The 14,747-nt window shown below is 39.1% G+C and overlaps 1 protein-coding gene across 12 annotated transcripts in view; it reads left to right on the top strand.

Annotated features, from left to right (window-relative positions):
- DNM3 (dynamin 3) overlaps window positions 1-14,747 on the top strand; it is a 307,097-nt gene that overhangs the window by 206,764 nt on the left and 85,586 nt on the right. For all 12 annotated transcript variants that reach the window (XR_006273647.1, XR_005294437.2, XM_038413439.2 and 9 more), the window contains one exon: window positions 13,554-13,665. Coding sequence is in view for 10 of the 12 variants with exons in the window: in XM_038413439.2 (XP_038269367.1) it covers window positions 13,554-13,665 (112 nt within the window). In the remaining 2 variants the exon portion in view is untranslated. The remainder of the gene's footprint in view (window positions 1-13,553; window positions 13,666-14,747) is intronic.

Below are 14,747 nucleotides of genomic sequence, written 5' to 3'. Positions count from 1 at the left end.
GCTGAGTGAGTAGCGGTGATATCGCAGTGTGTGCCCATGTTGGTATGGGAGAGCTTATTCAGAGATGAACAACGGCAGACAGCAGAACTTGTTCTGAGTTGTCCCTCAGCCATCACTCCCCTATGCATAGGGGGCAAGTAGGCTGACTCTGGGGAGGGGTGCTGTACTCATTCATTAGCCTGGGTAGTTGTCTTCAAGAGAGATGGGGAACATTTTCTGGACCCTAGGGGATGCTCAAGAATGTCATTTGGGACTATGGCAGAAGAAATGCCACAGGCAGAGAAGAGACTGGGTCTTCTGGAGGCAATGTGTGACTTGGGTGGGTCCTATGTGGTTGCAAAGATGACATAGAGTAGATGTTCTGGGAGGGAAGCAATGTACCAAGTGGCATGCCTCTTGTGAGCCCCATCCCATTAGCAGGTATTGTAAGCTTGAATAAAACTCTTAAATTTCTTCTGGCTGCCACATGGCAGCTGGTTACCACCACCACAAGATATAAGGGGGATTGGGGTGACACCCAAAAGAGAGGAAACTACTGCAGGGAGCTAAGACAAAGGAGGTGCTGGATGGAAGCCAAGCTCAGGGAGGAAGCTTAGGCTGAGGTGTGTGTTTTATTACTGTTTTTGATTTACCAAGAAAGCCAAGCCCCAGGAAGATCTAGGGGCTGAGTCTATTCATAGCCCCATATGTGGTGTTACAAATGAGGGAGTGAGAGTGAGAGTTAAAAAAAAAATCCAGATGAATTTTATCCAGAAAACAATTTTTTGAGGTTTGTAAACTACAGAGAACTTCTGGATTCTGTTCAGTTCAGTATTGAAGCAGTTGTAATCTAAAGAAATCCAACTTAACAAATGAGTTTTAAGCCCCAATTGCAGTTCAGTAGCTTACTGCTCTGTCTTATCAGTCCTTTCATTTATATCACCATTCAGGGGAAATAGTAGAACACAGCATTTGCAAGTAGGGGACACCAGCATAGAGGTCTTAGGCTTGGCATTACAGAGCAAAAAAAGCTCTTAAGAAGCAGCAGCAGCAATGCTAAAATCATCACAAATAGCTTATTTGTTGTGTTTAGCTGCAAGGAGGCCTCATTACCTGTAGAATTATGGATACATACCAAAAAAGTAAGATCTTTTTTTAGTGGTTTATATGGAACAATCAAGTTTTTTGCTGCAGTTTGCCAAAATATTGCTGAGTCAGTGAACTAAGCAGTTTGCTGGAAAAAACAATGTTCTCTGACGTACTGGAAGTAGGTGCAGCAATCAACATTTGCTCATTTATTTAGTATTTGTTAAAGTGCTATATAGGTAGGCTTGGAAGGGTTGGATTTTTATAGGTAAATGTCAATTTTCCTGTACACACACTAACCAACAGAAAAAAATACTTCCATAATCAAAATTCTGATAGGCAAGATAAGAAAAATGCCGCTTGAGAACTTAGTGTTTGAGTTAAAGATATTTACTTTGTATATTTTGACATATACTGTTGACAGTTTCTGTTTTAACAGTTAGAAAGCTTAAATTCTTTGAAACTCAACATCTATTGGCATTAAATAACCATTGTTGCCCTCTCCAGTTTCCCACAACTATGACAGTTTAAATAGGTAAGTTAAAAAAAAAAAAAAAAAAAAAACCTTAAACCCCATAATTTTGCACAACTGTGAAAATTTAAATTTATAAAAATTGAAAAAATACTTTGATAATATCAATTCAAAATTACAGAAAACATTTAATTCTGCCAACCCTTTCTATAGGGATGGTACCTAGGAAATAACTAAATTTACTTCTGTTTTATTCTACCCACCATTATACTAGTATTATACACTGCTCTTAGGCAAATCATGTTGTTTTCTGTTAATTGTTAGTATTACTCTACCACCATGTGTGATTATAACAAACAACTCCCTGTCCAGAACCAATGGAATCCTAAAGGCTGAGTTGTATCTAATATAGAAGCTGTACTAATTGCATTCTAGAATATTAATTGGATAGTTCTGTGCTGATTTAAGTTTACTGCAAGCACTGATGATCAGTGAGATGAGTTATGGATATAGTTCTGTGATGTATATATTTGAAATTTAGACATTTTCATAATCAAGGTATCTACAATAATTACTATATTATTCTCTCTGCTCATTTTCCCCAGTAGGACAGTAGTTACGTTAATTTAAAAGATCAATAGACTTCAGTGGGACAACTCAAGTGGGTTTGATTTGTAGAGTAAAGCTCAAGCACTTTTCTTCCCTAGCATTGTCTCAGAGATGTTCTGTTTGGTTCTTCTGGAAAAAAAAATATTTTGAGAGGCATGTGTAATTAATTTTAATTAACACACATACTTATTGGAGTGAACTGAAATGGCACGCCTTTGTAGAAAATGTTAGTCACACATTGCTGCTAACTCACTGCAGATGGATGGCTTCATAAAGAAAATATTTGCAGAGCCCTAACTTCATTGCGTTTATTCTTTCCTTTAAAAAAACTGGCTGCCTGTATTTAAAAACTGCTGTTATGGAGTTTCAGGTGTGTATAACAATATGCCAAAGCACACTTCAAATCCAGTGTATTGTATCTAGCTTACTTAGAGTTGAGTTAATATCAAAAATACCAGTCTTGAATGTGTATATTTATTGAATGTTTAGATTCCTGTTCCTTTTTACATGGCTGTATATTAAACACATTGTATATGTATTTTTTCATTTTATGGTAATTTTCAACTAAAGTTAAAATATCCAATATATGCAACTTTTTAGTTTTTCACTCTAAAAATTTGGATCAGTCTGCATTCAACTCTAGACTTTTAAAGTCAATTCTATTATGATGCAATAAATATAAAAAGGCCCAGAAATTCACAAAATAATTTCAGATGGCAAACATTTCTGTTTTAGGACCCAATCCTACATCACATAGAGTTATCTGTAAGCCTGTGAGTAGTTTCACTGACTTCAACGGGATTGTTCAGGTTAAGAGGGTGTGGGTGTAGTAGTGTGTGGGATTTTTTTTGTGTTCAGAATCAGGGCCTTAGTGGTTTATGAGCTCAGTACTGCATATTTCACACATTCCTGCTCTATAATTTCTAGCTGTATTTGTCATGGCATGCGTGCAGACTTATGAGTGCGGATAAATGCCTCCTTATAATCTAACTTGATGTTTTTTGCTTTATATATTCTCTAATAATTACATGCCACTTACAGTACATCTGCTTATCAAGGTATAGCAGGCCCATCATCATATCATCTCAGAAGCTGCCTGTGCACAAAAATGTTGATACACATATAGAAGAAGAATTGAAATGGAAATTATATAGCGGTTGCCCTTAAAAACATGCCAGTTTTGCCTTTGATACATAGATATGGTTAGATAAGTATGAAGGAATTGCTAGAGAAATTACAAATATTGACATCAAGCTATATAGTTTACGAAGGTAATCACCAATTTAAGAGAGACCACTGTACAATGAAATCTACCCTAAGCACTGCTGCTAGTACTATAGGAAACTTTAAGATCTTCCCCTGTGGTTTTAAGTACAGGGTTTTTTTCAGCTACTGGTTAAAGAGTGAGACCACATTAGCTCTTCTTTTTTATATGGCAGGTAACTTGATGGAATGTTCTGGGGCAGCAACATTTGGGGCTGGTGTGACAGGAATCCTGCAGGTGCAGAAGCCCTGACCAGGCCGTCCCTAGCTATTTTGGTGCCCTGTGCAGCCCCTCCATGGGGGAGGCTGTGTGAGGCCTCAGGCCTGTGTGTGTGGGGGGAGGGGGCTGGCCCCAGGCCTCCATGCGGGGGTTGAGGCTGGCTGGCCACTTCCTGCAGACCCAGACCCAGCCTGCTCTGCTCCCCTGGCTCCCAGACTTGCGGGGGAGGGGGGAAACTGCCCCCCAGCACTCGCTGGTGGTGCGGCTGGGAGCTAGGGGAGCGGAGCAGGCTGGAGCTGGGTTGCTCTACTTACTGGGGAGTGCTGGCTGACTGCTTCTGGAGCCCTCAGGAGAGTGGGGGTGGGGGAGGAGCAGGGGTGGAGGCTCTGGGGAAGAGCCAGAGCAGGGCCTGGAAATTTGATGCCCCAAATTTCTGGGTGTCCTATGCAGCTGCATATTTTGTGTATGGGTAAGGACAGCCCTGGCCCTGGCCTTGATATCAGCCATATGTGCTATCATTAAGGCTATGATTTAGTCACAGGTATTTTTAGTAAAAGTCATGGAAGGTCACGGGCAAGTGAGTGTATGAATGTGGGAGTGGGCTGCACATGTATTGTGGATAACTCACTGAGCATGTGCAATAATAGAAAGATTTAGTATTCAGATTATAGACAGGTATGTTATGTTAAACAAGATTGGACTCTCTATCCCTGGTATCATTCACTCTGCTGTATTGAAAGGCCCATCACCATTCTCCACACACGCACGCACACACACTCTCACTTGAATTGTGTGTCTTCCATTGTTTTGTCAGAGTGTCTCTGTGACTGACTTTTGGTTAACCTTGGGCCACACTGTTGAAATTTGTTTAATGCCTTAGCAACTCATTTTCTAAGAACAACTCTCCTAATTTGGATGTTACATTTTCTTTCAAAAGTCAGAGATGGTTTTTGTGATATTTCTTTTACCTTGGCTTAGTTTCTCCATTTCACATTCGTTAGATCGGTTTGCGTTTCTTTCCACTGGGTTGAAAAACTTTGGTTGAAAGGATTTTTAATTGTTAGCCCTGATCTGTGAGCCTCTTTGTACTATTATATGTCTTTGCTTAGAAATCAGTATAGGGACTTTTGAAATGATTCTGGGATGGAAAAACACATTAATTTCAACATAGGCAGATGTGCATTTATTTAGAATAACCAGAAATGGTCCCTGCTTTGTGACAGTTATGACTAAGAGCTCTGCCAGAATAATACTAAACACAGTTCTTTAAATCAGGCACTTGGATGTTTTGGTCAAACTCCATGAGATAAAAAGCTGCTGGAACATCACACAGGGTTGATATTGTAAAGGAACATTTACATCAATAAGTAGATCATTGCAAATCTTGAATGAAACTGCTTGAAAGGAATCCAAACTCCATCTTGTCCTAATGTGCATAATGAACTATGTGAACCTGGAGGTCCATAATGATCAAGTGTACAGTACAAAAATGCTATGATATATAATAAATTACAGTTTGGATAGGAATTAGAAGAACCCAAAGTGTTGAAAAAAATAGTCAGCCCCTTCACATCTCTTCAACCATGAGGGCTAGAAGCTTTTTTTTGTTTTGGATTTTTTTTTTAAATGGAAACTGAGATTCTCACATAACCACAGGATTCCAGGAATTTTGAGGCATCAAGAAAAACACCAAATATCACAAGACTCATGATAAAATAGTGAGAACTGGCAACCCAGCAAACCATTTGTAGTAATGTGGGCAAAAAACCACTCTCTGATTACACATAGCAACAGCAGAACATACCTACCACAATATATTTACATATACAGTGGGCGCACTTGAAAATTTAATTCCGGTTCTGGAGTGGTTGATCCATTGAAAGTGGTTTTCAATAGAAAGATGGGTTTTCAGTCAAACATGATTTTTTTTTTTATGAAAAAGTGCTTTTTGCAGAGAATTGAGTTTTCATGAAAATGGAAAACCAAGGTTTTTGGCTGAAAACTGAAGCTTTTGGAACAAATAATATGTGAAATGTTAAGTTTTTTCAATTAAAAGTTAAAATTTTCTGTAGGAAACCCCTTCCCTCATTTTCCAATGTGTTCTCATATTGGTTCTAGCAGTATTCCTAATTCCAAGTATATGGCATGAGTTTATTAAATACATTCACTAGGTTTGTTTAGCGGAGAAACTATCCCTCAGACTCGGAAATTGTGTAACTAGAGAACCATTGTTATTGCCAAGTACCTGAACCCTCAGTTTAGAAGTCTAAGCTCAGTTGGTTTTCCCATAGGCTGATTTATCACAGAACTTCATAAATTATACATAACTTCCAGTGCAATACATAAATTAGGCAATTCTCACTTCAGACACTCCATAACTAAGAGATGAAATTTTCTCCCACCCATACCTTTTTTCCTCTTGTTCAATAACATTTGGCATTCTACCTTATTGAGTTGGATGCATTATCTACACTTTGTTTGCTAGTAATATAATAGCATATGTTATCGTCTACAGAGATTTTTTACTTGCCTTGTAATTCCGCATCTCTGAAGCTATCACTTTGCAGGATTCTCACATACTGACCCACCTTCTCTTAGGGGTTGGTGAAGACGCTTTCAGAGGTGGTGTTGATCTTTACATCATTATTCTGTCTACTGAGACACGGGCTTTTCAATCATAGAATCATACAATATCAGGGTTGGAAGGGACCTCAGAAGATCTAGTCCAATTCCTTGCTCAAAGCAGGACCCATCCCCAATTTTTGCCCCAGATCCCTAAACGGCCCCTTCAAGGAGTGAACTCACAATCCTGGGGTTAGCAGGCCAATGCTCAAACCACTGAGCTATCCCTCCCCTGTAATTTTATTTGTTGTGATTGGCTTGTTTTTTACTTCATTTCCCACTCAATCAGGAACTGATTGGAAAGTTACAAAAGCATCACTTCCAAGGTGACACACCACCACCTCTAGCAGTAGGGAGAGAAAGATCTTGGGGCATTCCGATTGTCTTGGGCAGGGAAGCTGAGACCAGGACCAAGACTACCATGCAATATGTTCTCTTGGAAAGGCAGAATTACAAGGTAAACATAAGTAGCAGTTCCATTTCTATAATTGTATTGCATGTCCACCGAGCTGTACACACCTCTATGCTTTGACTTGGTTTCGTTTTGCTGTGTAGGGCAAGAAAGCAAATTAATTATGTCATGCATCCTTTTACTACAGTGTTAGCATTGTTAGTTGCAAGCAAAGTACTCTATATGAGAGCTCTGCCTGGTGCCTGAACTAGTGGGTAGGGCATTTCAGGCAGCCCTGCATAATGGATATCTAGCTGCCTTCAAACCCTGCCATGAAGGGGATGACCTAAGTAGTAGCTGGGTCAGTGGATTTACAGTCTCAGGAAAAGGAGTTGATAGTCACTAGAGTAAATGTCCAGTCGCTGTTAATTGTATGGTATTGTGTTCTGCAGTATATATTATATGTATATTTGATATGGCAGTAGGGCCTAGGGGCAATAAGAGTTCCATTGTGCTAGGTATTGTACAGATGCATAAGACAAAGAATTCACAGTTTAGGTTATGACCAGACTCAACATATGAGGGGAAACAAATATCTGGGAGTTCACAAGAATTAATAGCTGAGAGGTAACAGTAAAACAGAAGTCTCAGCACGTCATCTATCCAGTAATGTGTGATTAGAGGGGGAAGAAAGAGAATATAACTCTAACTTTTCCTGGAAGTAGAAATGACTTCCCTATTTGATGTAGTTAATCTCAAAACATCAAATTGTTATTTACAGGAATAGAACTCTGTGTATAAGGTATTATACAGTTTGTAAATAGAAAATATTAATCTTGTCTCTCACATTAAATATTTGTATTAGTTTAATTTTCCAGTAATGTGATCATGGAAACATTTGTCTTTGTTAAATACATAGGATTTCATTAAAATGATGATACTTTACAAGAGGAAAGAGTGTAAACAATAGAGGGGTATGAATATGTATAGTTTTACACAGTTTTCCTGTGTTAGTATTTGAAGAATATCAGGATGGATTTGATTTAAATCACTAGTTAGGAAGACTCGATTTAATCATATTTTCTACATAAAAGTGCATTCTTGTTGGTTGTTATAACCTTAATACATGTTCTTCACAACTCAGAGATAGATGTAGGTTTCATTTTTAGAATGTACACACTGTACATTTTTAAACAGATTTATTTTGAAAACTTCAGATTAGTTTTACAGCTATATCAGAAAATGAATGATTGTTTCGTTATTTCATTTACCAAAGGTAATTGAAGCAGATATTTATGAAGTCATCGAGAGGTGAATTATCTTCAATTCAACAGGTTAATCGTTAATATTTGGAAGATTTTCTTGCCATGCTGAATTAGGAGGAGATCATCACCAGACAGACATTTAATTTTTATTTAACTAAAAACAACAACGTTAAGTATTCTGGATTTTTTTTTCCAACAGCAAACATAATATTTTATCAAAACAAGCATATGTCCCTCGCTTCTCACATTTATCTCCAGACTTCTCCTTGCCCAGATCAGTTCCACCCCAACAATCTTATTCATTGAACTTTTTTAATCTTTGCACTTTTAGAGAGAGCTAAAGGATTGACTGTGTACATAAATTTGCAGAGGGACAATAGAGTTGAGGTCTGTTATTTCTCACCTCTATACATTTATTTTAAAACATTTTTGCTGTTAACAAGCATGTTACCTTCTCAAATCCACAGTTTGAGAACTTCAAAACTAAGCATCTGTGATGATATCTTCTAAACTGAGCACTGAGTCCTGTTTGGCAGATAGAAGGATTAACCTAAATCTATAAAGAAACGTGGAACCTCATAAGATTGGGTCCCTAATCCATGAACTATTGAAACTCATTTACAAAAGTTTTCTTAAACATTACATGACTATATTGTCTCATACTACAGAATTAGAATTTATAATCCCTATTCCATGATGAGATATCTTTGAGCTATAATGTATGTTAATTAAAACTCTTTAGATAGGTTTTTTCCTCAAAAAGCATTTTAATCAGTCTGTTTTTTAATTTTTTTTAAAAAAATCCATAGATTTTTATCCACCCTGAAGAATATTTAAATAATTGATCATGGAAAACGTAGGAAAAAAACCTACTCATTGACAGTTCCCTGTATATTTTCTGTATTTCTCTTTCCATGTTCTTCATAGCTATAAGAGTGTTTGCATATAAACAAGATTTGTGTTGCTTAGAAGTTCACCTATTCCTGCTTCATACTCCCATCTGATGTCATTAACTTGGGTTTATGACATCACAGTAAGTTGCTATTGAGATGATGGTGATATCCCAATATTATTGCATCCCATGTGAAATAACCAGATGATGCTTAAAGAATATCCTATTTCTATGCAAATATTGGGGAGGAATAGCTCAGTGGTTTGAGCATTGGCCTCCTAAACCCAGGATTGAGAGCTCAATCCTTGAGGGGGGCCATTTAGAGATCTGGGGCAAAAATTGGGAATTGGTCCTGCTTTGAGCAGGGGGTTGGACTAAATGACCTCTTGAGGTCCCTTCCAACCCTGATATTCTATGATTTTTAGTAATTCTAAAAAGTGGAAGGGAAAAAAGAAAATTTTAATTGTTTTCAAAGATAATTTCACAGTTTTCCATGAGACATCAGTGGATCCTTAATGAGTAGTCATAGAAGACTAGGGTTGGAAGAGACCTCAGGAGGTCATCTAGTCCAACCCCCTGCTCCAAGAAGGACCAACACCAACTAAATCATCCCAGCCAGGGCTTTGTCAAGCTGGGCCTTAAAAACCTCTAAGGATAGAGATTCCATCACCCTCCTAGGTAACCCAATCCAGTGCTTCACCACCCTCTAAGCCCTGGTCTACACTGGGGTAGAGGGGGAGGGAAATCAATCTAAGTTATGCAACTTCAGCTACGAAAAACGTAGTTGAAGTTGACGTACTTAGGTCAACTTACCATGGTGTCTTCACCACGCGGGGTCAACTGCTGCCTCTCCCCCATCGACTCCACCTGTGCCTCTTGCGGTGCTGGAGTACAGGAGTTGACAGGAGAGCACTCGGGGGTTGATTTATCGTGTCTAGACTAGATGTGATAAATCGATCCCTGCTGGATCGATCGCTGCCTGCCGATCTGGTGGGTAGTAAAGACCTACCCTTAGTGAAATAGTGTTTCCTAATATCCAGCCACTGCAGTTTGAGACCATTGCTTCTTGTTCCGTCAACTGCCACACTGAGAATAGCTGAGTTTCACCCTCTTCGGAACCCCCCTTCAGGTAGTAGAAGACTATCAAATCCCCCCTTACTCTTCTCTTCTGCAGACTAAAGAAGCCCAATTCCCTCAGCCTCTCCTCGTAAATCATGTGCCCCAGCCCCCTGATCATTTTTTTTGCCCTCTGCTGGACTCTCTCCAATTTATCTACATCCTTTCTGTCGTGAGGGGCCCAAAACTGAATGCAATTCTCCAAATCTGGCCTCACCAGTGCTGAATAGAGGAGAATAATCACTTTCCTTGGTCTGCTGACAATGCTCCTCCTAATGCAGCCAAATATGCCATTAGCCTTTTTGGCAAAAAGGGCATGCTACTGACTCATATCCAGCTTCTCATCCTCTGTAATCCCCAAGCCCTATTCTGCAGAACTGCCGCTTAGCCAGTCGGTCCCCAGCCTGTAGCACATTCTTCCGACCTAAGTGCAGAACTCTGCACTTGTCCTTGTTGAACCTCCTCAGATTTCTTTTGGCCCAATCCTCCAATTTGTCTAGGTCACTCTGGACCCTATCCCTACCCTCCAGCATATCTACCTTTCCCCACAGCTTCGTGTCATCTGTGAACTTCCTGAGGGTGCAAGCCATCCCATCATCCAGATCATTAATAAAGATATTGAACCAAACCGACCCCTGGGGCACTCCGCTTGATACTGGCTGCCAACTAGATATCGAGCTGTTGATCACTACCCGTTGAGCCCAACAATCTAGCCAGCTTTCTATCCACAATTCAAGATGATAAATTGGTGAGAGTTCAGAGAAGAGCCATGAGAATGATTAAAGGTCTAGTAAACCTGCCTTTTATAGCATTAGACTCAAAGAACCCTATCTATTAAGCTTAACAAAAAGAAGGTTAATGGGTGACTTGAGCACAGTCTACAAGTATCTACATGAGGAACAAATGTTTAATAATAGGCTCTTCAGTCTGGTAGAGAAAGGTCTAACATGAGCCAATGGCTGGAAGTTGAAGCTAGACAAATCCCAATTGAAAATAGAGTGTAAATGCTTAATGGTGAGAGTAATTAGCCATTGGGACAATTTACCAAGGGTCATAGTGGATTCTATCACTGACCATTTTAAAATCAAGATTAGACGGCTTTTGGATTTTTCTAAAAGATCTGCTGTAGAAATTACTTTGGGGAAATTGTATGGCCTAGGTTATACAGGAGGTCAGACTAGATGAACACAAAGGTCCCTTCTAGCCTGGGAATCAATGAATCTTCATGTTTTATAGCTTTTATTTTGTGCCTCCTCACATTATAGCGGATCTTTTTTCCGTAACTGTAGTAACCTAATTAATTTACCTAAAACAGTTAAAACCAAAAAGTTTCCAGGCAGCAAATCAGCAAGTTCTATCCAGCTGCCTTGTTTAGCCTCTTTCTCTTGTCACCCGATGAAGTGAGCTGTAGCTCACGAAAGCTTATGCTCAAATAAATTTAGTCTAAGGTGCCACAAGTACTCTTTTGCGAATATAGACTAACACGGCTGATACTCTGAAATCTCTCGTCACCATATCCTTTAATTTACTTTACATATATTGATTCCAAATTCCCAAACTCTGTAGATGAAATAAGATTCAGATATCTCTGCCCCTTGTTTTAGACAACCCAGATTTCTTAGCTGCTGGTGTATGTGTAATATATTTAGAGGAAAAAGAAATAATCCATCTTAAATCTCTAATCAGTTGAGTCAGAATGGTACTCGTGTTTTGCAGTTTGAATTAAATATATAAATTCACAAATAATGCCATGTATGCCTATATGCTGATATGGGCATGTTTCACTTCAATGTAGCCTAGCACGAATCACTACCCTTAATAGTATAGCAATGGTAGTTTATTGCTAAATGTCCAGGTTTTATACCCATCCGTTTCCTGATACTCCATCTAAAAAACAGGCTTAGGAGTTAGTTGTCTGTCAGATGATATTGTCATTAATGGGGAGGGAATCTCTCTAGCAAAGGTGAAGTATAATAAACCTATTGTACTCCAGATAAGTAAAAGGTGAAAGTCCCAAAGTCCCTGGAATACTAGAGAAATGGACTAACTAGTAGTAAAAGTGGATATATTTTTCTGGCTGCATATTTTGTCTCAAAAATTCTCTCAAAATATGGTAACATATATTGTGAGAGACAGTGCTTCTAATATAAAATGTCTTTGGATCTCTAGTTATTGCTTTGTGAGTTAGTGATCTTTGTCATCCCCCCAAAAAATTGTTCCATTGCTGCTAGGGAAAACAGTCTTGTTGCAATTAAAAATCGATTTTTGCATCTCCATTAAGATCTAGCAACATGTGGTTTCACAATTTAGCTAAGCTTATAGCCTTTCCTGAAAGGATGATTGCTGTAAATTGGTCAGCCAATCTAGTCTGTGTACAGACATTGAATTAGGTAATAATTAATGGTTAAACCATAAGGGGAAAATCCTATTCTATTTAATGGAGAATGTATAAATACCACCGCCTTGCGGATCATGTATTTTTTCTTCTTTTCTTATATTAAGCTACTCCCTAAACACAATTATAGCACTTTGTTATTAATTACATACAGTAGGTCTCTGGTTCCCAACTGGGGTCTGGGGTCCCCTGGAGGGTCAAAAGCAGGTTTCAGGGGGTCCACCAAGCATGGCCAGTGTTAGACTCACTGGGGCCCAGGGCAGAATGCTGAAGGCCTGCTATGCAGGACTGCAGCTCAGGGCCCCCGAGGCCCACTACCTGGGGCTGAAGCCGAAGCCTGAGCAACTTAGCTTTACGATGCCCCCTGTGGCGTGGGGCCCTGGACAATTGCCCCACTTGTTACCCCCTAATGCGGGCTCTGACTTTTATATGCAGAAAAGCAGTTGTGGCACAGATGGGCCGTGGAGTTTTTATAGCATGTGGGGGCCTCAGAAAGAAAAAGGTTGAGAACCCCTGCAGTAGATGTGTCTGAGGTATTTTTATGGTTATGGAATCCTTTTGCGTTTGAGAACGGAGACTTAATTTTTTTTTTCTTTTGCTGAAGGTGTTCAGAAGCTAAACTGAACTCATATTAGTGGCACCTTAGAGACTAACACTTATTTGAGCATAAGCTTTCGTGAGCTACAGCTCCGATGAAGTGAGCTGTAGCTCATGAAAGCTTATGTTCAAATAAATGTGTTAGTCTCTAAGGTGCCACAAGTACTCCTTTTCTTTTTGCAAATACAGACTAACCCGGCTGCTACTCTAAAACCTGAACTCTTATTGTACTGGAGAGATTTACTATGGGGAAAGTAAACTCATTACTAATCTTGATTTTCATTGGCTACAGCAGCTGCCAGTCAGAGTCCGTACAACTTTGTTGGCAATTCTTTCACAACTGTCTTTGTCCTCTGCGTTCCAGCAGCATTTTGCCCCTAAATGTGTTCTAGTGTTTATTAAAAGTATGGAAAGCCTGATTTTTAAACTAGATCTAAAGCTTCTGTAACTACAGTGCATCCAGACCATTATTATTTTAAATTAGTGTTTTTAGGTCCTTTGTGCAATTATCAGACTGTCATTTGTCTCCCCTTTCAAAAAGCTGTAAAATAATTATAGATCCTTAAGGATTTCTCATTTGAAATGCTGAGTACGTGATGCAGAGTAGCAAAGTTCAAATTTTACAGTGTAATGTTCTATGTTCTAGGAATGTTTACAAGGATTATCGCTTCCTTGAGCTGGCCTGTGATGCCCAGGAGGAGATGGATAGCTGGAAGGCATCCCTACTGCGAGCTGGTGTCTATCCTGATAAATCCTCAGTAAGTTAAACACATCACTAGTTTTTCAATAGCTGCCCTGGTTAAGAGTCAGAAAAATGCTGGGAAGAGTTTTTTTTAAGCTCTGTCTGCAGATATCCTTAGAGCTTATGTATTTTGCTTTGCTGTACTTGAGCTGACACCTATGGCTGTTTTTAATGGTTCGCAACTCAGCAGTAAAATTACATTCTGGGTTAATACATAACAAGCCCTCCAGCCATAGAGAAATAATTTTTGTTAATTAAATCAATCCTTCAGGTCCAAATAATAAAAATAGGGTTTTTCTTCAACTTCACACTATCTATTCCTGTCTTTGAAGGTGACAGATATTTTGCAGAATGCTAATATCTTCCTGCAGACCCCATATGCTAGAACTGAAGGAGGTATTCCAATTTGTCATGCAAATTTCTTTTACTGCTTTACTGCCTGTTGCAGTGTGTGAGGCAAACACTAAGCCTCTCCAAATACAAGTTTACCGAATTAAGTGGAATATGAAGAAAACTGAGTAGGAAAAAAAATAACTAACAGTTGGACATACTATACACAAAGGCAGGAAATTATTTTGCCAGACTGCCCTTTCATATTTTTATGGCCTTTGTCAGCCTGTCTCATGTTATTTATACATAGCATGCTAGGGTTTTTGGTCTGATTTCCAAAGTGACCTCATTACTTAAGTCTATCTGAGCTTCTTGTTTCAATGTAGCTAAGGGCCACACTAGCATGGATTCCAGTGCCAGGGCAGAATCCCAGTACAGGGTGCCAATGGTGATTAAGGGCCTACATTAGACCTATGGATATTCCATTTTCTAAATAAATTTCCATCAGAAGAGGCCTTTGTCATTTTTGACAGATCTACAGTAATTGCATTCCCCTCTTCATGATGGAACTCCCAGGGGACTGGGTCAATGGGAGGATTTTCTTATTTGATACTTGGGCAGTTTGAGCTTGTGGGAAAACTCTTTGGTATTATTTTTCTGTCTTCACTAGTATTTGCAGCACCTTACAATTGAGTATCCTCTGTAGGGGAGATTTCTAAAGGCACAAATAGACTTTCAGTAGTACTTGGGAGGCTTAACTGCCTTTAT

Source organism: Dermochelys coriacea, chromosome 8 (assembly GCF_009764565.3).
Source record: "Dermochelys coriacea isolate rDerCor1 chromosome 8, rDerCor1.pri.v4, whole genome shotgun sequence".
Lineage (NCBI taxonomy): Eukaryota > Metazoa > Chordata > Testudines > Dermochelyidae > Dermochelys > Dermochelys coriacea.
Note: the sequence above shows the minus strand (reverse complement) of the source record. Positions and strands in the feature narration are given on the sequence as shown.